At 40.2% G+C, this 26,528-nt stretch overlaps 1 protein-coding gene across 3 annotated transcripts in view; it reads right to left on the bottom strand.

Moving 5' to 3' along the window:
- The window catches only part of LOC105468076 (bone morphogenetic protein receptor type 2), a 210,383-nt gene that overhangs the window by 51,545 nt on the left and 132,310 nt on the right, over positions 1-26,528 (bottom strand). For 2 of the 3 annotated variants that reach the window (XM_011718035.3, XM_011718034.3), the window contains exons 4-5: positions 3,166-3,276; positions 2,008-2,099 (exon numbers count right to left, since the gene is read on the bottom strand). In XM_011718035.3, the coding sequence (XP_011716337.1) occupies positions 2,008-2,099; positions 3,166-3,276 (203 nt within the window). The remainder of the gene's footprint in view (positions 1-2,007; positions 2,100-3,165; positions 3,277-26,528) is intronic. The other variant, XM_011718036.3, reaches the window with a different exon arrangement.

The raw sequence follows: 26,528 nt of genomic DNA, 5'->3' as shown, positions 1-26,528 counted from the left end.
TTTTTTTGAGACAGGGTCTCTGTTGCCTAGGCTCACCACAACCTCTACCTCCTGGGCTCAAGTGATCCTTCAACCTCAGCCTCCCGAGTAGCTGGGACTACAGGCATGTGCTACCACACCCAGCTAATTTTTGTATTTTTTATAAAATAAATGGGGTTTCACCATGTTGCCTATGACTTCTCTTGAACTCCTAGGCTCAAGCAATCCACCCACTTCGGCCTCCCAAAAGAGTTGGGATTACAGGTGTGAGTCACAGCACCTAGACTTTTTGTCCATTTGCTATAGAATGTTTCTTTCATCTTGATTTATATCGGTTCTTTATCAAGTCTTCCCTTATATGTTGAAATTTATTTTTCAAATTTGGCTTTTATCTTTGTTTACGGTATGTCTCTCCCAAAACAGAAAGTTCTTACAATTTTTTTATATAGTCAAATCTATCATATCTATTATTTAATAGTCTCTGGTTTGGGGACCATAGTTTTCAAGTCAATCTTAACAAATATCATAAAAACACTCATCATGGTAACACTTTTAATGTAGCTTCTGAGATATCACCAAATGAAACTTAAATTCTATATATAAGAGTCTTATGTATCTACAAAAATATGTACTATATGCAGACAAGGAGTATTTATTTGTTGTCTATTATGGATTCCTTGTGGCACACTCTTTTCAAACTTTCATGTCTTTATCCTCATACCCTGTACAAATCTCTACTCAAAGGTCAACCTCTTTCTAAATAAAAAAATATATATATTTTTTATTTTTTTGAGATGGATTCCTGCTCTGTCACCTAGAATGCAGTGGCATGATCTTGGCTCACTGCAACCTCCACCTTCTGGGTTCAAGCAATTCGCTAGCCTCAGCCTCCCAAGCAGCTGGGACTACAGGCGTGTGCCACCACTCCCAGTTAATTTTTGTATTTTAGTAGAGATAGGGTTTCACCATGTTGGCCAGGCTGGTCTTGAACTCCTGACCTCAAGGGATCCCCCTGCCTTGGCCTCCCAAAGTGATGGGATTACATGCATGAGCCATCACACCTGGCCATATTTTCTTTTTCTTTCTTTTTTTTTTTTTTCTGTGGCAGAGTTTTGCTCTTGTTGCCCAGGCTACAGTGCAATGGTGCGATCTTGGCTCACTGCAACCTCTGCCTCCCAGGTTCAAACAATTCTCCTGCCTCAGCCTCCTGAGTAGCTGGGATTACAGGCATGCGCCACCACACCTGGCTAATTTTGTATTTTTAGTAGAGACGGGGTTTCTTCATGTTGGTCAGGCTGGTCTTGAACTCCCGACCTCAGGTGATCCACCCGCTTCAGCCTCCCAAAGTGCTGGGATTACAGGCATAAGCCACTGTGCCTGGCCCATATTTTCTTTAATAACTCCCTTTTCATCATTTTCTTATTCACTATACTTTTCTTTTCTTTTTTTTTTTTTTTTTTGAGATGGAGTCTCGCTCTGTCGCCCAGGTTGGAGTGCAGTGGCTGGATCTCAGCTCACTGCAAGCTCTGCCTCCCAGGTTTACGCCATTCTCCTGCCTCAGCCTCCCGAGTAGCTGGGACTACAGGCGCCCACCACTGTGCCCGGCTAGTTTTTTGTATTTTTTAGTAGAGACAGGGTTTCACCGTGTTAGCCAGGATGGTCTGGATCTCCTGACCTAGTGACCCGCCCCTCTCGGCCTCCCAAAGTGCTGGGATTATAGGCTTGAGCCACCGCGCCCAGCCTCTTATTCACTATACTTTTCTTCATAGCACTTACTACTACTTGCAATTATATTATACATTCCTGTACCTGTTTGTAGACTCTTCAACTCAAATACAAGCCCCAGGAGACATATCTGTATTGTTCACCTATGTTCCCAGTGCCTAGAATAGGCCTTGACAAAAAAATTGTAATTTAGTAAATAAGGGTTAAATAAATGAATGAATGTCTTAATGAGTGAATGAAGTCACTGTTCCAGGTCTAGTATCATAGTAGAAACAATAGTCCATAATCTAAAAGCAAACTTACCTCCAACAGTTTCAGATTATCTAGGTCAAGAGAGGGTTCAGATGCTGCTGCCTCCATCATGTTCATACTGTGAAGACCTTGTTTACGGTCTCCTGTAGGAACAGGAAACAGGTTACTACTATATGGTTTTCTGAAAATGAATATCTTTTTTTCTTTTTTTTGAGACGGAGTCGCGCTCTGTCGCCCAGGCTGGAGCGCAGTGGCCGGATCTCAGCTCACTGCAAGCTCCGCCTCCCGGGTTTACGCCATTCTCCTGCCTCAGCCTCCCAAGCAGCTGGGACTACAGGCGCCCGCCACCTCGCCCGGCTAGTTTTTTGTATTTTTTTTTTTTTTAGTAGAGACGGGGTTTCACCACGTTAGCCAGGATGGTCTCGATCTCCTGACCTCGTGATCCGCCCGTCTCGGCCTCCCAAAGTGCTGGGATTACAGGCTTGAGCCACCGCGCCCGGCCTGAAAATGAATATCTTTTTACACTTTTTATAATATTACACTTAGAAAGAAGAGCTGCAGAAAGATTAGCAGCAAGATTTATGCCTAATGTCAATAGGAGTAAAGCGATTTACTAAACTAGGTAATACCTATAAATGAAGATGAATGCAGAATAGCACGAAAGCCAAATTCTGGGAGACACTTTCATAATGACTTACTTTAAAAGTTTAAAACCCTAAGCAATATTTTTATAAAAACTTTAAAGAAGATTGTATAGAAGTTATTCGAATGAATGAATGAATGCTGACTTCCTGAACAGTCCATCAAACCTAAAGTTTATTAGAACCGACTTGACATTTGATGACACTGAGGAATTACTGTTATTTCACATCTGAAAAGATGTGAAAATGGTGTTATGGATATGTATTCTTAAAGCTCCTGTATTATAGAGATAATATATAAAGAGATAAAAATATCTAATTAAATATTTATAGATATATTGTATCCATGATTTGCTTCAAAATAATCCAGTGGCATGGAAAGGGGTAGTGACTGATAATTTAAATGATGAAACAATACTGTCCATATGTGATAACTACTGAGGCTGGCTGTACTTTGCATAACTTTGAGACTTTTTTTTTTTTTTAACATAGGGCATTTAAAAGGAGCAAATAAACTGCTTAAATTGCATGTTTAATAAATGATAGGACAAAAAATGGTAATTTTTACCTGTCAACATTCTGTATCCAAAGCATAAGGCAACTATCAAAACAGTTAATACAGAGACTGATGCCAAAGCAATGATTATTGTCTCATCTCGGTTAAATGAATGAGGTGGACCTAAAAGAAAACAAATTTTGAAACGTCATCATTTTTTGAAAAAGTATTTTGTTAAATACTGACAGACTGCCCTTTAGAAAGGCTGTATCAATGTATAATCAAATCAGTAATGTTTTTGCATCAAAGGAAATGAAAGAAAAAATTAGCAAATTTGTGATAATTACAAATTATATTTTTTAATCATACAGACTAATCCATATAGATTTGGAACACTGAAACACCAAGTAGGTGTGCTCCTAATTATTGAAATATCAACTATACCATGAAACAGTGTAGACAGGATAGTATACTATTAAGAGTCTTAGAATCTAATAGTTTTAGAATCACATTTGGTTTTAACTCCTCAATTTCCTCATTTATAAAAACAGTACTCTGTATTTCCCAAGTTAGCTGTAAGATTTAGATGGCAGTCTAAGTACCTAATATGATATCAAGAATATATTATCTGGCTGGGCACGGTGGCTCATGCCTGTAATCCCAACACTTTGGGAGGCTGCTGCAGGAGGATCACTTGAGGCCAGGAAGTCAAGGCCAGCCTGGACAACATAGCAAAATGCCAGGCATTAAAACAAATTAAAAAAAAAAATTAGTCAGGCATGGTGGCATGCACTCAGGGGGCTATGGTAGGAGGATTGCTTAGGCCCAGGAATTTGAGGCTGCAGTGAGCCATGATTGTACCACTGCACTCCAGCTTGGGTGATGTAGTGAGACTGTTTCTTAAAAAAAAATTAAAGTTTTTTAAAAAAAGCATGTGTTATCTACACAATAAATGGTAGTTATGTTTATCAATATTGATATTATTATTAATGAAAATAGCATGGCTTTGCAGGTAATTGAATCTGAATTGGACTTGAAGCTCAGTTCTTCCACTTAATATATGACCTTCGGGAAGGTTCTTCACCTATCTGAGCCCAAGTTTACTCACTTGCAGAATGGAATGGGAATACACATAGGTAAATCACAGGGCTATCATGAACATGTAAACATTTTACGTGTTAAGTTCCATTCTGTGGGTCAGATCATGTCTAGAGCAAATACCCTTTAGGATGGATGGCCACCAACTAGAGCATATCCAAAAGACAGCAAGTGCAACTGTGAAGGTATGAGACCTCTGAACTGTGATGGGTAGAAAGAACTGAAAACATCTGATGAGAAAAAAAGAAAACTTGGGAGGATGTGATAGCTGTCTTCACATCAAAAAATGGACTTGATTTGGACCAAGAAAGAATAACCAGTTCCAATCAGTGTATCTTCAAGGATAACAGCCTTTAGTTCAGCATACAGAAAAACATGGCTTATAAATAGACCTGTCTAAAATAGAATGAGTTACCCTATGAAAGAGCTGTTCATTATTTTACTAGACATAGTTATGCAATGTTTGGTAATACTGATCAGAGGCTGTGCTTGATGACTGCCAGCATCTTTATTCATTCTTTATATTCAATCAAAATCAAGCATGTTATACTCAAATTAGAAGCTTCTGTGGCAAAGTAGGATGCCTCTATGGTGAAGAGTTCCTCTAATGGGCAGTCCTGTTTTAATGAATTTATTTGTCTCAATCAAATTAAGTAGAAGTTGCTTATTAAAATGTCAAAACTATATTTCTATAGATGGATCTGTTGAAACAACACTGAAATATTCTTAATTTGCAGGCCATTTATTAGATTTTCTTTTTCTTTTTTTTTCTTTTTTTTAAGAGAGTCTTGCTCTGTCGCCCAGGCTGAAGTTCAGTGGTGCAATCTCAGCTCACTGCAAACTCCACCTCTCAGACTCAAGCATTCTTGTGCCTCAGCCTCCTGAGTCACTGGGATTATAGATGTGTAGCACCACACCTGGATAATTTTTGTATTTTTAGTAGAGATGGGGTTTCACCATGTTAACCAGACTGGTCTTGAACTCCTGGTCTCAAGTTGATGTGCCCACTTTGGTGTCCCAAAGTGCTGGGATTACAGGTATGAGTCACTGTGCCCAGCCCATTTATTAGATATTAATAGATTTTAACATATTGATCATTGTGCCTCCTTTTAACATACAGAGTAACTTACAGGCAGAAAAGCTACATATAAAACTCATTTTACCACAGTGAGATATTATTTCACATACATTAGCATGGCTACAATTTAAAAAAAAATAAAATAAAAAGTGCTAGCAAGGATGCGGATAAATCAGAACTCTTGTACATTGCTGGTGGGATATAAAATGGTAAATATACAGTAGAAAACAGTTTGCAAGTTCCTCAAAAAGTTAAACATGGAATCACCATAAGACCCAGCAATTCCACTCGTAGGCATATATTAAAAAGAACCAAAACCAAGTGTTCAAACACAAACTTCCACACACATGTTCACAGCATAACTATTGACAATCCCAGCACATTGGGAGGCTGAGGCAGACAGATCACGAGGTCAGGGGTTTGAGACCAGCCTGACCAACATGGTGAAACCACATCTCTACTAAAAATACAAAAATTAGCCGGGAATGGTGATGCGTGCCTGTAATCCCAGCTACTCAGGAGACTGAGGCAGGAGAATCACTTGAACCCGGGAGGCAGAGGTTGCAGTGAGCCAAGATCATGCCATTGTACTCCAGCCTGGGCAAGAGAGTGAGACTCCATCTCAAAAAAAAACCAAAAAAAACAAAAACCAAAACAAACTAACTCATTTTTAGAATTTGCTAAACCTAAAAAATAAACTATTTTCAATACATACACACACACGAAACTAAATAATTTATAGATTGATGACTATACAAGGATATTTTATGTGCTTATAGTTTTTCTTTTCCAGAAAATCATATAGTTGTAATGATACAATATATAGACTTTTCAGACTGCCTTCTTTCACTTAGCAATATGTACTTTAGGTTCCTCCATGTCTTTTTGTGGCTTAGTAGTTCATTTCCTTTTATCACTGAATATTATCCATGTCATAGATGTACAATCTCAGCTCACTGCAACCTCCGCCTCCTGGGTTCAAGTGATTTTCCTGCCTCAGCCTCCTAAGTAGCTGGGATTACAGGCACGTGCCACCACACCCGGCTAATTTTTGTATGTTTAGTAGAGACAGGGTTTCACCATGTTGGTCAGGCTGGCCTCGAGCTCCTGACCTCGTGATCTGCCACCTCGGCTTCCCAAAGTGCTGGGATTACAGGCATAAGCCACCGCGCCCAGCCAAAAACTGATATTTCTTTAAATGTTTGTTAGAATAAAAAAATTCATAGGTCTAACATGAAACAAAGTTTTGCTACATCCAAATGAGAAAGGCTGAATATTTAAATGTGTTCTTACATTCTTGTGTAATTCAAATAAATATGAGTTAATAAAGATTATCTTAAGTCTTCTCTATAAAAAATAAAGTTAAATATTAAATGTAACATTAATATGGCATTATGGATAAAACTGTTTCTGCAAATGAGTTAAGATATCCAACGTTATAATTCCCAAAAGAACTGAACCATATTATTTGATAAATGCATTTCAAATTCAACTAGGAATGAGAAGTGATAAGGAATCTAATTTTATTTTTTTAATCTAATTTTTAATTCTGAAATATGTGGACATGTTTAAATTTCAATATTTAAAATTTAGATTAATGTTCTTTAAAGGACATTACCAATTAAATATTAAAATTTTAATGTAACAAAGGTTAGATTTTGGAAAAACCTGAAACACCAAATATTGTACATAAAAGTACAGAATTAGTACAATTAAAAATTTAATAATAAAGATTTTTCCACTAGGATTTAGCTTTCTAGGTTTTTTTTTTTTTGCTTTTACTAAATTATGAGAACATTGTATACAGCTAACTAACGTGTATTTTATCAAGCTTTTATTACAAAATAGAAATGATAATTTTCCTAGTCTTTTTCTAGTTGTTGGAAAATGATTTTAGCATTACCCAAATTTTTGGAAACTGGATAAATTTATATAATACTAATATAAATAGTAAAGTTTCTAAAAATGTTTCCATTTGCAAAATTGTTTTTGTTACTAACATAAACAACAAAAGCTTTTTATAGCCTATGAAGAAAAGCAGTATCTTGGAAACACTAAAAATGATTAACTATATACACGGTGCTTACTTTTTTTTTATTCAGAATAAGAGATACTAAAAAGTATGCTGCTTAAACTACAACCATGACTTAGCCCCTAGAATGTTTATGCTTTACTTCTTGATAAGCTCCTTTAGACTTATTTGGACAGAGATTATTAAAATTATTCTTATACAGCCCGTAAAAAGAAAAACAAAAGCAAAATAAATTGGTGTAGGTATTTCTAAAACTTTTTCATATTTAGAGTTAGATTCCTCTGAGTATCTTTTCAAATTTGTCAACTATGTCCTATTTTTCCATACATTTCTACCTTATGTGTCATTAAAAACATCACTGAGAATCATAACCCAACATTTCCTTAAAAAATTATTTTGACTTTTGTCTCTGGAATTTTCTTTCCATCCACTAACACTGATACTGAAAATTTTAATGCAGATGCTTTCTTGATCATGCCAGAAAGTGCCAATGGAAGGTTGCTTCTTCTAGTTTTAATCTTTTTATTATAAAAAACTTACTACTATACAAAGTGGAGTATACATACAAATTCCAAAGGCCCATCACTAAATGTTAGCAACCATCAACATTTTGTTATCCAATGAAACATTTTCAAACAATACAACTCATTTGACTTCTCATATGGTTTGTTGACAGAAACACTGAAGGGTTGCTGTTAAGTGGACATTCTGCCAGAGTTAACAATCAAGTTCACATGTACATAGGTGACAACTCCCATATTTCATCAGTTTTAACATATACATTGATCACATCTTAAAATCTCCTACAGTGAGATATATCATATTTGTGGCACTGTAAAATTATTTGGCAGTATTTCTTTTTCTTGGTGATAAGGAAATAATAGCCTCAGCCGGGCACAGTGACTCACGCCTGTAATCCCAGAACTTTGGGACACCCAGGTGGGTGGATCACTAGGTCAGGAGTTCGGGACCAGTCTGACCAACATGGTGAAACCCCATCTCTACTAAAAATACAAAAATTAGCCGGGTGTGATGGTGCGCACCTGTAATCCCAGCTACTCGGGAGGCTGAGGCAGGAGAATCCCTTGAACCTAGGAGGCAGAGGTTGTAGTGAGCTGAGATCACACCACTGCACTCCAATCTGGGCAACAGAGCGAGACTCAAAAATAATAATAATAATAGCCTCAACTGACAGCTTTTTAGATAAGATAAAATGATTTATTATATCACATATGTTAAAATGTGAAAAAAGGGTCAGGCACAGTGGTTCACACCTGTAATCCCAGAACTTTGGGAGGCTGAGGTGGGCGGATCACCTGAGGTCAGGAGTTCGAGACCAGTCTAGCCAACATGGTGAAACCTGTCTCTACTAAAAATACAAAAATTAACCGGGCATGGTGGCACATGCCTATAATTCCAGCTACTCATGAGGCTGAGGCAGGAGAATCGCTTGAACCTGGGAGGCAGAGGTTGCAGTGAGCCGAGATCGCGCCATTGCATTCCAGCATGGGCAACAAGAGTGAAACTCCATCTCAGGGGAAAAAAAAAAAAAAAAAAGTGAAAAAAGGCCAGGCAACAGTGGTTCATGCCTGTGATCTCAGCATTTTGGGAGGCTAAGGTGGGAGAATTGCTTTAGGCCAGGAGCTTGAGACCAGCCTGGGTGACAGAGCAAGACTTTGTCTCTACAAAAAAAAAAAAAAAGTTAGCTGGGTGTGGTAGTGCATACCTATAGTCCCAGTTACTTGGGAGGCTGAGACAGGAAGACTGCTCGTGCCCAGGAGTTCGAGGCTGCAGTGAGCCATAACTGTGTTATTGCACTCCAGTATGGATGGGTGACGGAGCAAGACACTGTCTCGACCAATGTGAAAAAAAGAGACTCTCACTTCTGCTTAGAGTATAGAAAGATGCAAATAATTTTGTTCCCATCTTAATAAGAAGCCAAAACACCTCCCTGACAACAAGTTAGAAAACCTAAAAATCACAACCTTTTCTTTAAAAATAAGATCTAAGGACAAAAGGAAACTAAATGGATTAAAAAGTAGAATATGACAAGACTCTTCCAAGAGTGAAAAGACCCAAAGTTGTTCTTATTCTAGGTAAAGCAGTGGGTGGAGGAGGACACCACAGTACATGTGAGTAGGAAGAAACAGCTGAACATTTAATGAATTCCTTTTTTTTTTTTTTTTTTTTTTAAGGCAGAGTCTCACTCTCTTGCACAGGTGGAGTGCAATGGCATGATTTCAGGTCACTACAACTCTGCCTCCCAGGCTCTAGCAATTCTCCCACCTCAGCCTCCCGAGTAGCTGGGATTACAGGCGCACACCACTATGCCTGGCTAATTTTTTTTTGCTGTTATTGTTTTTTGAGACAGAGTTTCACTCTTGTCACCCAGGCTGGAGTGTAGTGGCGCGATCTCAGCTCACTGCAACCTCCACCTTCTGGGTTCAAGCGATTCTCCTGCCTCAGCGTCCCGAGTAGCTAGAATTACAGGCACACGCCACCATGCCCAGCTAATTTTTTGTATTTTTAGTGGAGATGGGGTTTCACCATGTTGGTCAGGCTGGTCTCCAACTCCTGACCTCGTGATCCACCCGCCTCGGCCCTCATGAGCCGCCCGCCTTGGCCTCCCAAAGTGCTGGGATTACAGGTGTGAGCCATCACACCTAGCCAATGCACTGAATATTTATGTGCCCTGCAAATTCATACGTTAAAGCCTAAATCCCCAACGTGACACTATATGGAGGTGGAACCTTTGGAAGGTAATTATATAATGAGGGTAGAACCCTCATGAATGGGTTTAGGGCCCTTATTAAAAAAAAAAAAAGGCCAGGCATGGTGGCTCATGTAATCCCAGGTGGAGGCCAAGGTGGGTGGATCACTTGAGGACTTGAGGTCAGGAGTTTGAGACCAGCCTGGCCAACATGATGAAACCCTGTCTGTACTAAAAATACAAAAAATTAGCTGGGTGTGGTGGCGTGTGCCTGTAATCCCAGCTACTTGGGAGGCTGAGGCAGGAGAATCGCTTGAACCTGAGAGGTGGAGGTTGCAGTGAGCTGATATCACACCACTGCACTCCAGCCTGGGTGAGTGAGACTCTGTCTAAAAAAAAAATTAATTAATTAAAAATTTTTTTAAAAAGAGGAGACACAGGATCTTTCTGTTCTCTGCCATGTGAGAACATTGGCATGTGAGTTACATGTAACATGTAAGTTACAATAAGAAGACAACCATCTACAGGCACTATTAAGAACACGGACTTCCCAGACTCTAGAACTAAGCACCCAGTCTACGCTACTTTGACTGAGACACCTAGGTAGGAAAATCTGTCCTAAGGCATTACCTCAAGTATTAGCAAGCATGACGAACAGTGATTTAACTTCAAAATTTAACTATAATTTAACATTATCACAAACAACCAGTTGTTAGGAAATAAGTAGTCTATTACTGATAATATTATATTCCCAAAATATTTCAGGTAAAAGTGGTAAAGTAGTTTAGTGAAAGGAGGTCGTAAGTTTTAGCCCCTCTTTAGCCACTGTGGACAAATTATATAATTTTTCTGGGCTCTTACTTCTTTATGCATAAAATAAAGTAGTTATAGAATGCCAGCACCACCTCTAGCTTGCCAAGCTCCAGCCAAAGGAGGAGAATAAGTAAGGAGGTCTCTATACCATGGCTTATAAAAGGCACAATAATGTTCACAAATTAACTGGAAGTAAAGCATCCAGTAAGCAAGTGGTTACAAAAGTTGCTCATAAGAGATCAAGCACAGTGCTCACACCTGTAATCCAGCTACTCAGGAGGCTAGGTTGGGAGAGTTGCTTGAGCTCAGGAGTTAGATGCTGCAGTGAGCTATGATTGTGCCACTACACTCCGGCCTAGAAGACAGAGTAAAGCCATTTCCAAAATTAAAACAAAAAAACCCAACCAAACAAAAAAACCAGCTGCTCCTAAGAGAGTGCCCTCTACAGGATAGGTGAAGAAACCTCAGAATTACAGACCTATTTGCGAGGCACTCTGTAATAAGTACTAATCAGAAGTCCCCTGAACTTCTGATTGGCAAACTTTTCTTCCAGCGTCTGAGGTGAGAAATTGTTCGGGACTTCAAAATAGATTGGCACATCTAGAGTACAGCTATTGGTATTTTGACAAATAGCTATCTCTCTGGTTGAGTAGGCCTGTCTGGTTGGCCTTTTTGAAGACACTAACCTGTATGTTATCCACGCCAAACATGTAACAATCATGCCAAAAGATACCCAACTAGCACACTGCATTTGTAGAAAGCATCCTTATGAATCTACCATGATGGGCCGGGTGCGGTGGCTCACGCCTATAATCCCAGCACTTTGGGAGGCTGAGGCGGGTGGATCATGAGGTCAGGAGTTCAAGACCAGCCTGGCCAAGATGGTGAAACCCTGTCTCTACTAAAAATACAAAAAATTAGCTGCGCGCAGGGGCAGGCACCTGTAATCCCAGCTACTCGGGAGGCTGAGGCAGGAGAATCACTTGAACTCGGAGGGCGGAGGTTGCAGTGAGCAGAGATCGTGCCACTGCACTCCAGCCTGAGTGACAGAGTGCGACTCTGTCTCAAAAAAAAAAAAAAAAAGGAATCTACTATGATGGAAAACTTCTGTTGAAAAAATATTATCTTCTTCCTGTTACTGGTAGTTCTGAACATTATTTTTTCCCCATAGGGTCAAAAGGCACCTAAGTATAAGACAGTAAGTGAAAAAATAGGGAACAGAAATTATGTGTTGGTAGTTTTTCCATTTTTATTTGTATGTGGATTTTCAATATAAATGTGGGACATAAAGCATTTAATGAAGGTCAAAACATTTCAGTGAACAAGTTTTAAAAGTTCAACTTCATAACAATTATTTAATTTGTTCTTTTGTTTGATTTTTTTTGTTTGTTTTTGAGGCAGGGTCTCACTTTGTCACTCAGGCTGGAGTGCGGTGGTATGACCACGGCTCACTGCAGCGTCAGCCTCCCAGGCTCAAGCGATCCTCTCACCTCAGCCTCCCAAGCATCTGAGACTACAGTCTCATTCCACCACGTCTAGCTAATTTTTATTTTTTGTAGAGACAAGGTTTTGCCATGTTGCTCAGGTTGGTCTCAAACTCCCGGACTCAAGCAATCTGCCTGTCCTGGCCTCCCAATGTGTTGGAATTACAGGCATAAACCACCATGCCTAGCCATAACAATTACAAATAAACCTGTTAAATTTTTCTGGACAATGCCTGCATTTGGATTTTTGGAAAGTAAGTAAATTTCTTATTGACAGCAACTAAATGATGTTTGTAGCATTTTAATCATAGAGTAGGTTCCATCTGTTCACTCTACTTTTTTGAGTTGTCCTACGTTCAAGTACATGTTTTAATGCTGTCTTTTTGCTGTTCCTGTCTGTTATTAAAATACATTAAACTATAAAACAAAAATAAGTGACCTTATAAGTGACTTTTAAGGTCCTTCTACTTCCAAAACTCTGTATGAGTCTTCTCATAGTTTTTTGAAGGTTCAGCATTCTTTGCTTTTATTCTCAAATTTATAAAAGAAAATGCAACAACACTTTTTACATTAAATATTCATTAATTCAAAATCTGAAATATGGACTATTAATTCATGTATTGGAGAGGATGAAAAAAGTTTTAAAACATTTTTAAAATGTTATAGTGCTGGGAAGGGAAGAGCATGGCCTCTTTAAATGATACGGAACGGGAGAGGTAAGTGCTGGGTAGAGAAAAGTGGGTCCCTGGCTAGGGCTCCACTCCCACAGACCTAGGTGAGGACAGGAACTCCTGCTTTCCCGCCCAAATGGTGCATTTCCAAGACCACCCTGACCTGCCACGTCCCCATCCTGGGCCTATAAAAACCCGACACCCTAGCGGATACACACACAGGAGGCCAGACTTAAAGAGGAGAACATCGGCAGAAGAAAGTGCCTGGTCGTCGAGAGCAGCACGCCAGCAGAAGAGCACAAGGACAGGCACCCACACGCCGGCAGGCCATCCACCGAACGACAAGGACGCAGAGTTTGGCTGGGGCAGACGGAGGAGAGTCCTGGCCACTGGGCGGCCCAACTCCAGGAGAAAACCATCTCCCTTAGGGTTCCCCCATCTGGTACGATCTCGGCTCATTGCAGACGCCGCCTCCCGGGTTCACGCTATTCTCCTGCCTCAGCCTCCCGAGTAGCTGGGACTACAGGCGCCCGCCACCTCGCCCGGCTAATTTTTGTATTTTTAGTAGAGATGGGGTTTCACCGTGTTAGCCAGGATGGTCTCGATCTCCTGACCTTGTGATCCGACCAGCTCAGCCACCCACAGTGCTGGGATTACAGGCGTGAGCCACCACGGCCGGTGGAGAGCTACTTCTACTGATAAACCTTGCACGCATTCTCCAAGCCCAGGTGTGAGCCGACTCTTCCGGTACACCAAGGCAAGAAACCCTAGGATACAGAAATCCCTCTGTCCTCATGATAAGGAAGGGGGTCTAATTGAGCTAACACAAGCCGCCTATAGATGGCAAACTAAAAGAGCACCCTGTAACACACGCCCACTGGGGCTTCAGGAGCTGTAGACATTCCTCCCTAGACACTGTTGTGGGGTTGGAGCCCCACAGCCTGCCTGTCTGTATGCTCCCACAGAGGTTTGAGCAGAGGGGCACTGAAGAAGTGAGCCACACGCCGCATCACGCACCCTGTGAGGACGAGGGAACTTTTCCCGTTTCATTATAAACCATATGATTGGTTAAATTTCAAATAAAAACTTTCCAAGGCTATGTCACATGGTCTAAAAATATGAGATCCCTGAAAAACTGCCAGGAAAGATATTTCAATATGCGTATTCACATGTGCGTGCAATAAAAGAGGCCTTTAACTAGAAAACTCCTATTTTTTGTTGTCTATTTCTTTAAAAACAAACAAGAAAAAAACTTTTGTACATAACATACACTACATCCATGTTATACCTGAATCGTCTTGTTCTCCTACCTCTAATAAACCCTCTTTTTCTTCCCTATTAGTTTTCTCGTTTAAATACTCAGCCAAATGTAAACACTGCAATGTATGCCTGTGCAATAGTTGGGCTTATACAAGCAAACACTTCCTGAATGCAAAACAGACAGGGAACCTCTGTCTGTCTCATTGGAGCCTGGGATGTTTCTGTTTACAAATCCTGGAGCCAGGCGGGGGCCACTACTGGAGGCGGTCTGTCTGTTTCCTTGCTACACTCAGCTTTTGTCTGGGTCTGTGTCAAAGAAAGAACAACATTGTTACATGTGCAGCAAGCAGCAAAGGGAAGCTTAAATATAACACACTAGTGGTTATGTCAGCTCCTTAATCTTTTACCACTCTGTGTAGAGAGGCAAATTGGGGATTAGTTTTTGTAGTTTTCAAGCAATGTAGTTTTCATACAAGTAGAGAAAAACATTTAAATCCCAAACAATGTGATCACAGTTAAATGAATTCCTTAGCAAAATAATCCAAATTGTTAAGATATTGTTTCTATACTATGATTTATTGTGGAGCTCAATATTTTGAACAAATGTTTTTATAGGAATAAACAACGTTGATTTCTTTTAATTAATATGTTTGGAATGGCAGTAATCATAATCAGACTAATGTTTATATTTAATGCCCTAAAAACAAATTGAGAGGGGGCAGGTTTCTTGCTTCTTCAAACAAGTAGTTAATAACGAATACGAAAGACTGGTTTAAATTTAACTTGTTAATCATTTTGAATAGATCTAGCTTGGAAGAAAAAGCAAAAAATAACAAAAAAGAAAAATAGCCCATACTTTGCTAACTGAGTCAAGGCATTCAATGAGTGAATTATGAAAGAAACAGTGAAAAACTGAAGGAGAGAGAGAAATAACAGTCTGAAGTTAAATTCCACCCCCACCAAAAGGTTAGAAAAGACATGAAAAAATGGGAAAGACATTCAGTGCCCTTCCTCGTTAACTTTCAGCTTCAATTTTAATTTCTTTAGAATGTATTTTAAATAGCTGTTTTATGATTAGGAGAGACAATTTCAGCAATTTATTAAAGAATGAATTAAAACATTTATATTTGATTGGAATAAAATCATTAAATAAAAAATGGAAAGATCATATTTAATAGACTAGGAATTTTAAAAATACAAGAAAAATAGAAGAATTAATTTGCAGACCATTGCACATCAAAACATCTCATTGAAGAATAAAGAAAGCACCATTAAATATGCTCTCAAAGTATTTTTGGTATAATTCTACTTTAATTACCTCTATTGTACTAAGATTGTACTTTTCAGATATGATAGAACAGAGTCTGTTACTCTATACAACTTTAAAAAAAAGTATTTAATGATTCTTAGAAAACACCAGTAACCTAATTGAGTAAGAAATGTCCATTTAAGCCTAAAGTTACCACTAGAAAAGTGGAAACCTAGTCACTATAATATTCATTATTTAAAACAAAACAAATTCAAAATAAAATTCACAATACAGAAAATTCACGAGACTCACAATATAGAACTAAACCAAAGAGTATGTCACTCAAAGATCCCTGGTCAATTTTCCTAACTGCTCTACAAAATGACAATTCTAAATTCAGAATCCATACTCAAGACCTCTGTTTTGAGAAAATGACCATGAACTAATTTGACTATCAAAGTGAAAGCTATCTCTTCTAGTTATTTACTGATTGAACAACAAAATATGAATCGCATCAGCAGGCAACTCCCTCAATCCATTTTATGTTATTTTAATTATCACAGTAACCTTTGCTCTTATAAGGAAAACAAGATAGAGATTTGGAGAAAAATAAATAGCTTTTTTCCCCATTAAATTTCTGCTAGTCTGTTTCCCAGTCTGCTAGTCTGTTTCCTTGCTCTAGCTTTCCCATTTCACACAATGATTTCCTTTTTTTTTTTTTTGAGACAGAACTTTGCTGTTGTCGCCCAGGCTAGAGCGCAATGGCGAGATCTCTGTTTACTGCAACCTCTGCCTCCCGGGTTCAAGTGATTCTCCTGCCTCAGCCTCCCAAGTAGCTGGGATTAGAGGTGCCTGCCACCATACCCGGCTAATTTTTGTATTTTCAGTAGAGAAGGGGTTTTGCCATGTTGGCCAGCTTGAACTCCTGATCTCAAGTGATCTGCCCGCCTAGGTCTCCCAAAGTGCTGGGATTACAAACATTGAGTCACTGCACCCAGCCTGATTTCCATTTTTTAAACCTTACAAAATATAACCCACAAAATTATATACATTTCGTGTATAATGTATAAGCATTATACACGAAAATGTTGATAATACAAAATGCACAGCTTCGGCCGGGCGCGGTGGCTCAAGCCTGTAATCCCAGCACTTTGGGAGGCCGAGACGGGCGGATCACGAGGTCAGGAGATCGAGACCATCCTGGCTAACACGGTGAAACCCCGTCTCTACTAAAATACAAAAAAAAATTAGTCGGGCGAGGTGGCGGGCGCCTGTACTCCCAGTTACTCGGGAGGCTGAAGCAGGAGAATGGCGTGAACCCGGGAGGCGGGGCTTGCAGTGAGCTGAGATCCGGCCATTGCACTCCAGCCTGGGCAACAGAGCTAGACTCCGTCTCCAAAAAAAAAAAAAAAAAAAAAAAAAAAGACAAAATGCACAGCTTAGTGAATCATTATGAAGTAAACACTTACGTAAGTAGCACCAAGGCCACGAAATACACCACCAAGGGTCCCAAAAGTCTGTTACCTGCTCCTACCTGTTCCTAACATCCTTCCTCTGACCCAGAAATAGTCACTATTCTGACTTCTGTGGTAATCATTTCCTTGCTTTTCTTAATAGTATTACCATCACTGTATGCTTAATTTTGCCTATTTCTGAATTTTATATAAATGGAGTTTTTCTGCCTTGCTTCTTCAGTTCAATAATGTGTTTTGAAGATTTAACCATGGCGTTTGTATGTAGCTGAAAATAATTCAGGGCTGTTTTTCTATGTAACAAATGTAGTTACTTTTCCTTGTAAGGAGTCTGGGGACTATAATGACAATAAAAAGAACATTGTGTGTATTTGCTATTACATTCCTGAAATGTATACATTTGATTTTTTAGTTATATTTAAGCCTTTATCTAATTTTGTTGCTAAGAGAAGAATTTTAAATGAAGCAGACAATTAAATAGGCTGTATATCCTCTAGTTGTTTCTCTTTTGGTGCTAGAGGCAGTAGTCAGCAATAAGGCAGGCCAGAGTTAATAAGAGATGCACCTGGCCGGGCATGGCGTCTCATGCCTGTAATCCCAGCACTTTGGGAGGCTGAGACGGGTGGATCACCTGAGGTCAGGAGTTTGAGACCAGCCTGACCAATATGGTGAAACCCAGTCTCTGCTAAAAATACAAAAATTAGCTGGGTGTAGTGGCGGGTGCCTGTAATCCCAGCTACTCCGGAGGCTGAGGCAAGAGAATTGCTTGAACCCGGGAGGCAGAGGTTGCAGTGAGCTAAGATTATACCACTGTACTTCAGCCTGGGGAACAGAGTGAAACTCCATCTCAAAAAAAAAAAAAAAAAAAGAGATGTACTTAGGGTAGGAACAGAATAGACAGAAAAGCTTGGGAATAAAGAGATAGGGTGGACTCGGATCGGTGGCTCATGACGGCAATCTCAGTACTTTGGGAGCCCAAGGTGTGGGGATCACTTAAGCCCAGCAGTTCAAGACCAGCCTAGGCAACCTGCCAAGACCCCATCTCTACAAACAAAAGATTAGCTGAGTGTAGTGGCACATATGTGTAGTCCCAGCTACTCAGCGGGCTGAGGTGGGAGGATTGCTTGAGCCTGGGAGGACGAGGTTACAGTGAGCTATAATCATGCTACTGCACTCCAGCCTGGGTGACAGAGTGTCTCAAAAAAAGAAAAAAGAAGAGTGAAGAGAATTGTATCTTAAGCATAAACTGGACAAGTCTTTATGAAACTAATGCTGTTCAGAAAACAATCCTTAATCCATTTCCAAAATCACCAAAATATTTGATTCATCTTTTCTAGCTCCCACAATTGTTTCCTCATCCCCAAAACACCTACTGTAATTTTTTTCAACAATCTGACAAAAAAGACTCCTACTAAACATGCACATTTGATCTTCTGTGAAAGGATATTAAAAAGAATTTTGGGGCTGGATGCGGTGGCTCACGCCTGTAATCCCAGCACTTTGGGAGGCCAAGGTGGGCGGATCACGAGGTCAGATGTTCAAGACCAGCCTGGCCAATATGATGAACCTCCATTGCTACTAAAAATACAAAAATTATCTGGGTGTGGTGGCGTGCACCTGTAGTCCCAGCTACTCAGGAGGCTGAGGCAGAAGAATCACTTGAACACCCAGGACGTAGAGGTTGCAGTGAGCCGAGATCGTGCTACTGCACTCCACTCCACCCTGGGTGACAGAGCAAGACTCTGTCTTAAAAAATAATAATAATAATAATAATAATTTTGTCTCCCTCAGATCATTACTGATTATTCTCAAACCTCTCCATAATCATTTGCTCAGGCCCGGCACAGAGGCTCATGCCTGTAATCCCAGCACTTTGGGAGGCCATGGCAGATAGATCGCTTGAGCCCAGGAGTTCCAGACCAGCCTGGGCAATATGGTGAGACCCCATCCCTACCAAAAATCAAAACTTAGCCGGGAATAGTGGTGCGTGCCTGTAGTCCCAGCTACTCAGTTAGGAGAATCAACTGAATCTGGGAAGTTGAGGTTGCAGTGAGTCAAAATTGTGCCACTGCACTCCAGCCTGGGCAAGAGGAAGACTCTGTCTCCAAAAAAAAAAAAAAAAAAGAAAACCATTGCTCAGGTCCTACAAACCATACTCCTTACATAGTTGAGAGTAAGGAAGTAACAGAGTATCAACGGCACTGATGACCTTAAGGGGAGTTTAGATAATTGTTGCTGGTACTTGATCTCCAAAACAGACACTTCTTTTCCCTAATCCGACTCTTTACCTTTCCTTTTCTTTTATGTTCTCTTCTTTCCCCCGTACATATTTCTGTCTGCAAACCTGTCTCAGAGGCACTCACATGTCCTGCTTAGAAGCACTGGAGAAATTCTGGCATATGCAGGAAGTTCTATTTTTAATCCAACTCTATCTTGGTTTTAAAACAAAATGAAACAAAAACAGACAAAAGTAAAAGCTAGCAGAGTGAGAAAAGTATTTTTGATTTATACCATTGTGGGTACATTTTGGATGTTCACTCCTACATACAGAGAACTTCTTTTGATTTTCAAAGAAATGAATGCATACCATACACAAAAAGTAAGTGGTACTAAATGTACAGGTTCCAATACATACTTGTGTGTGTGCATTTGTGTGTATATGTGTGTGTGTATATATATATATCTTTGAGTAGCTATATATTTAGTACAACTTCTTGTGTGTGTGTGTGTACACACCTTTTGACTTTAGAAGGTAACTCTACTTCCTAAAATTGTCACTTCCCTATAAGGAAAATACATCCACCTTCTTGCCATGGTCTCGTGATAGATGGAGTGTACCTCCTTGTCCCTTGACTTTGAATCTGGCCACATAACTTGATCAGACCAATGAGAAGCTGACAAATATAAGGTGAGCAGAAATCTAAAATATGCTCGGGTAGTTGGGTTTGCACTTCTAGTGAGCAGGCAATCCACTATTGATAGGAGCTTGAGTAAATGTTGCCCCTTGATCGTGGGTCCCAGACAAAAAGATATGAACTGATCCTGAAGCCTGAAGCTGAGTCCTGCCTAGATTAGCCAAAATCCAGCTGTTCTACAGAGCTATGATGATGAGAATAAATGCTTGTTGGTAAAGCCACTAAGCTTAGGGGTGGCGTGCTGATGAAGTATTATCAGTAACAGCTGACTAATATATTAGTATGCCTACTACTGCCCATGTAACATCTTACATAGGTATGTGTGAATATATACAACTTTCAGTTTTCTAAAAATTCTGTCCATGTTTTTCTCACAATTGTAGACATAATTTCATCCAAACAAAGGAGTCTATAAGTAATGCCCAGAATCCCACTGCTAACTATAAAATGAATTTTTAACACTGGTAAAATTAATCATGTTTGTTTATTTAAAACACAGCACTTGCAGTTGTTTTATGGGGTAAGATATGTAATATTCCTAAAGATCAACATTTATTTACCACTTGTGAGATGTATAAACCTTAAACTACAACTTTAAATCTACTTCTATCTTCAGCATCTTCTTCTTAGTCCAATTATATTCTAACTTTCTCTCTAGGTTAAATTATAGGAATTCCATCTATTGTGACTTAAATTTCTTAATTACCACTGTCTTTACTTTTGTAATTATCTTATTCCTTGCTTTTTGTTCCTTTAACTATGTTTTTCTTTTTCATATCTCCATTTACTTTAAAATCTGAAAAACAGTACACAAAATGGTACAAAAGACTAACAAAGGCGGGGTGCGGTGACTCACGCCTGTAATCACAGCACTTTGGGAGGCCAAGGTGGGTGGATCGCCTGAGGTCAGGAGTTTGAGGCCAGCCTGGCCAACGTGGTGAAACCCCATCTCTACTTAAAATACAAAAAATTAGCTGGGTGTAATGGCAGCCACCTGTAATCCCAGCTACTGGGGAGGCTGAGGCAGGAGAATCACTTGAACCCAGGAGGCGGAGGTTGCAGTGAGCCTAGATCGCGCCACTGCATTCCAGCCTGGGTGACAAGAGCAAAACTCCACCTCAAAAAATAACAAAAAAAAAAGTAACAAAAAGATACCTTATGATTCCACTTATATGAGGTACCTAGAGTAGTAAAATTCATCAGACAGAAAGTGGAATGGTAATTGCCACGGGTTGGGAGTAGGGGAGATTGGTGAGTTGTTTAATGGGTATAGAGTTTCAGTTTTGCAAAACAAAAGGAGTTCTGGAGGTTGGCTACACAAGTGTGAATGTACTTAATGCTACTAAACTATGCACTTAAAAATTACTACGAGAGGCCGGGCGCGGTGGCTCACGCCTGTAATCCCTGCACTTTGGGAGGCCGAGGCAGGCGGATCACGAGGTCAGGAGATGGAGACCATCCCTGGCCTACACGGTGAAACCCCGTCTCTACTAAAATACAAAAAATTAGCCGGGCGCGGTGGCGGGCGCCTGTAGTCCCAGCTACTTGGGAGGCTGAGGCAGGAGAATGGCGCGAACCCGGGAAGCGGAGCTTGCAGTGAGCCCGCGCCACTGTACTCCAGCCTGGGCGACAGAGTGAAGACTCCGCCTCAAAAAAAAAAAAAAAAAAAAAAAAAAAAATTACTATGAGAGTAAATCTTATACTTTTAAAAATGGTTAATCTCTGGGCATGCTGGCTCATGCCTGTAATCCCAGCACTTTGGAAGGCTGAGGCAGGAGGACTGCTTGAAGCCAGGAGCTTGAGACCATCCTGGGGAAAACAGCAAGACCCTGTCTCTACAAAACATTAAAAAAAAGATTGTAGCTACTGGGGAGGCTGAGGTGGGAGGATCACTTGAGCCCAGGAGTTTGAGGCTGCTGTGAGCTATGATCATGCCACTGCACTCCAGCCTGGGAGACAGAGTGAGAACCTGACTTTCTATTTTTTTGTTGTTGTTGTTTAAAGGTTAAGACAGTAAATTTTACATTTAAAAAAACAGTCTAAGAATGGTTCTCACCTTTTTCAAAAGATATTTTATTTTTAAAATATTAAGAATATACATATAAACACCTGAACTCAGGCACACAATTTTCAGTATTTATAAAATGCTTTATAATACTGTTAGCACTTATGTCATACTATTGTAATTACTGGCATAATTACAATATTCCAATCTACCCATATTCCTTCCTGACATTTTCATCCTTATACCCTCAACAGGAGTTCATGGATAGGGACAATAAAGAGAATAAGAAACAAAATCTTATTCACCTCTTTACTGCCAATATTTGCACAGTGGCTTGCATGCATAGTGTGTATTCAATACCTGTTTAATGAATGAGTGAATACATGAATAAATATATGATGGGGAGCACTAATGACAAGATTATACTGGAAATAAGGCCAGGCGCAGTGGCATGCGGAGGTTCACACCTGTAATCCCAGCACTTTAGAAGGGTGAGGCAGGCCAATCACCTGAGGTCAAAAGTTCAAAACCAGCCTGGCCAAAATAGTGAAACCCTATCTCCTCTAAAATTAAAAAAATTAGCTGGGCGATGGTGGTGTACCCCTGTAGTCGAAAAATCTGAGGATGGGGCCAACAATCTGTTTTCAAGGGCCTCCAAACTGATACTGATTTATGCTAAAGTTTGAGGATCATTATTCAAGTGCTTTCAACAATTCTGCAATCTGTTTAATAATTTGCTGTCTTTTCTTACATAAACTAGCTAGGTGGTATTTTCTTCTAGGAAACTGAACCCAGACCAGTTCAGAAAAATACAGAAAGAATAACTTGACTATAGTACAATACAGGCAAAGTAAACCCTGACTTTATAGCAATGTTCTGGCATTTGCGTTGATTCGTGATAGAGAAGCAGCCTCAAATATTATACTTTATGTTTTTATCTTATTGATTTTTTAACTGTAATTCAAGATTCATGGAAATCTGATCATTATTTATTAGTGATATAAAGACAAACTACTTACTATTCCAGGCAAATTATTATGTTCAAATTCTTGTTACTATTAACTCTGAAGTGTGAATCTGATTCATTATACAGAATTCTCAGTTTTCAGTCTACAAATTCATTAGAGGTGCCCAACCTGGGGTCTTCTTTAGCCATTAAGTTCCTACATGACTATTATAAAACAGACTTAAGTTACTTGCAGTGTGAGAAAAAAAAAAACTCTTGAAAATCAAACTTATTTATGCATAATAAAGCTTCCTAGGCTTACATATGCCAGGTGTCTTTGCTTAAGTAAAATTTTATTTTCAGAACATAATTAAAAAATAGTTTGCTATCATGCTGATAAAAAGTTCTATTAGGCAGGCAAATTTTTTATTAGTAAAAATGGGGAATCAATTATAATAAGTATAATTTGTACAACATAATGTCTTTCAAAATATAAGACCCATGAGAATACACAGCTCACTGTAGCCTCCATCTCCCTGGGGCTCAGGTGATCCTCCCACCTCAGACTCCTGACTGGCTGGCACTACAGGCATGCACCACCGCACCCAGCTAATTTTTTAAAAATTTATTGTAGGGGCAGGGTCTCACTATATTGCCCAGGCTGATCTTGAACTCCTGGACTCAAGGAATTCTCCTGCTTTGGCTTGCTAAAGTGCTGGGATTACAGGTGTAAGCCACCACGCCTAGTCTTAGAGTTCTTTATTCTAAGTAGAATGGTCCATATAATTCATTCTGAAGATGAATAAAAATTGAAATAAGACTGCAAACATGGGCAATAAGCCTTTAATGTGTCTTTTTTTTTTTTTTTTTTTGAGACAGAGTCTTGCTCTATTGCTCAGGTGCAGTAATGCAATCTTGGTTCACTACAACCTCCACCTCCCGAGTTGAAGCAGTTCTTGTGCCTTAGCCTCCTGAGTAGCTGTGACTACAGGTGTGCACCACCAGACAGGCTAATTTTTTTTGTATTTTTTAGTAGAGATGGAGTTTCGCCATGTCAGCCAGGCTGGTCTCAAACTCCTGGCCTCAAGTGATCCACTTGCCTTGCCCCGCCAAAGTGCTAGGATTACAGGAGTGAGCCACCCTACCCGGCCTGTCTCATTATTTTGATATTTCAAAATAATACAAATATTTCAGAACTCATGTTGATAAATAAGTAGACAATTTCAAAAGAGAGACACAAATTCTGTGTCTGGTTTCTACTTTTCTGTATGACATTATGCTTTCCATTAGCGTGGAGAAGTAAGGGAATATATGTTCTAAATATCCTTTCTTTCTTGAGACAAGTATTCCTCCTCCTGCTAGGAAAGGCATGTGAAAGTGTATGGGGGTATTTTTAAAAATTGTTATGACTAAGGTTAGAGGCCTATTGGCATTAATGAGTATAGACCAGGAACTTTAAAATCCTTCAACGCTTGGGATGGTCTGGTACAACCGATATTTTATCCTAAAGGCCAATGGCAGTTCTTTAGAGAACTGCCCTCGCCCTCACCCTCACCCTGGGCACTAAGCCCTTACTTAGCAATTAAGGATCTTGAGATCATCCTGCATAGGGTAGTTCCTGAATTCAGTGACAGATGTCCTTATAAGATAAAGGCAAAGGGGCTGGGTGAGGTTGCTAATGCCCGTAATCTCAGCACTTTGGGAGGCCCAGGTGGGTGAATCACTTGAGGTCTGGAGTTTGAGACCAGCCTGGTCAACATGGTGAAACCCCAACTTTACCAAAAATACAAAATTAGCCAGGCATGGTCATGTGCAACTGTAGTCCCAGCGACTCGGGAGGCTGAGGCAGAAGAATCCATTGAACCCAGGAGGCAGAGGCTGTAGTGAGCCGAGATCGCATCACTATACTCCAGCCTGGGCGATAGAGTGAGACTCTGTCTCAAAAAAAAAAAAAAAACGGATAAAGGCAAAGGAAGATTTGAGATATGTAGAGGTGAAGGCCATGTGAAGGCAGAAGCAGAGATTAGAATTATGCAGCTACAAACCAAGGAACACTAATGATTACTGAAACCTGTCAAAGTTAGGAGATCTCAAGGCATGTAACAGATTCTCCTCACAGCCTCCAGAAGGAACCAACTCAGCCAATACCTTGGCTTTAGACTGCTGGCCTCCAAAGCTGTGCAAGAATAAATTTCTGTTGTTTTTAGCCACCCTATTTGTGATAATTTATTATGGCAACCCTATAGAAAAAAGTTTCAGGTAAAAACCAGTCATACTTAGGATCACTAAACACATCTTAAAGTTCTATAATTAAAAAACACAGAGGCATTAATTACCATTTACATTATTCAAAAATAATTAGAAACTATGAGGCATTGGTTGGGCACAGTGGCTCACGACTGTAATTCCAGCACTTTGGGAAGCTGGGTTGGGAGGATTGCTTGAGCCCAGGAGTTCGAAACCATGCTGGGCGACAGAGTGAGACTTCATCTCTATTTTTTTTCTTTTCTTTCTTTCTTTCTTTTTTTTTTTTTTTTTTTGAGGCAGAGTCTCGCTCTGTCACCCGGGCTGGAGTGTAGTGGTATGATCTCAGCTCAAGGCAAGCTCCGCCTCCCGAGTTCATGCCATTCTTCTGCCTCAGCCTCCTGAGTAGCCGGGACTACAGGTGCCCGCCACCATGCCTGCTGGGCTAATTTTTTGTATTTTTTTTAGTAGAGACGGGGTTTCACCGTGTTAGCCAGGATGGTCTGGATCTCCTGACCTCAGGATCTGCCCGCCTCGGCCTCCCAAAGTGCTGGGATTAGAGGCGTGAGCCACCGCGCCCAGCCTATTTTTTTTCTGGAAAGACAAGGCAAGGCAAGGCAAGGCAGGGCAGGGCAGGGCAGGGCAGGGGAGCGGGGAGAGGAGGGGAGGGGAGGGGAGGGAAGAAGGAAGAAAGGAAGGAAGGGAGGGAGGGGGGGAGGGAGGGAGGGAGGGAAGGAGGGAGGGAGGGAGAGAGGGAAAGGAAAGGAAAAAGGAAAGGAAGATGGAAAGGAAGAAGGAAAGGAAGATGGAAAGGAAGATGGAAAGGAAAGGAGGAAGGAAAGGAAAGGGAAGGGGAGGGGAGGGGAGGGGAGGGGAGAGGAGGGGAGGAAAGGAAAGGAAATATTAAGACACTGACACTGAACAGCGTATTGTAACACAAAGCCTTGATTTTTAAACAACAGACAAGTATTCTCGGAACAACCAAAGTGATGTGATTAGAATATCTGTGCTGTTTAAAGTAGTTCCTATAACAGTTGAAAATGAGAAATACAGATGCTTCCCGACTTACAATTTTTTGACTTTACCATAGTTTAAAAGCAATGTATAGAAAGCTTACTTCAAAGTTTTATGATCTTCTGCGTTAGTTATATGGAGTAAGAGACTCTGTCATGATGCCTGAGTGCAGTGATGCAATCACACCTCACTGCAGCCTCAAACTCCTGGGCTTAACTGATCCAACTGCCTCAGCTTCTGGGGTAGCTAGGGCTATAGGTGTGCACCACTATGCCCAGCTAACTTTTCTTTTTATTTTTCAGAGACAAAGTCTTGCTATGCTACCCAGGCTGGTCTCGAATTCCTGGCATCAAATGATTTTCCCACCTCAGCCTCCCGAAGTATTGGGATTACAGGCATGAGCCCCTGTACCCAGCCAAAAGAACACATTTCTGAGTAAGAAGT

Source organism: Macaca nemestrina, chromosome 11 (assembly GCF_043159975.1).
Source record: "Macaca nemestrina isolate mMacNem1 chromosome 11, mMacNem.hap1, whole genome shotgun sequence".
In the NCBI taxonomy this organism is placed as follows: Eukaryota; Metazoa; Chordata; class Mammalia; order Primates; family Cercopithecidae; genus Macaca; species Macaca nemestrina.
This window is presented reverse-complemented; position numbering and strand designations above follow the sequence as displayed.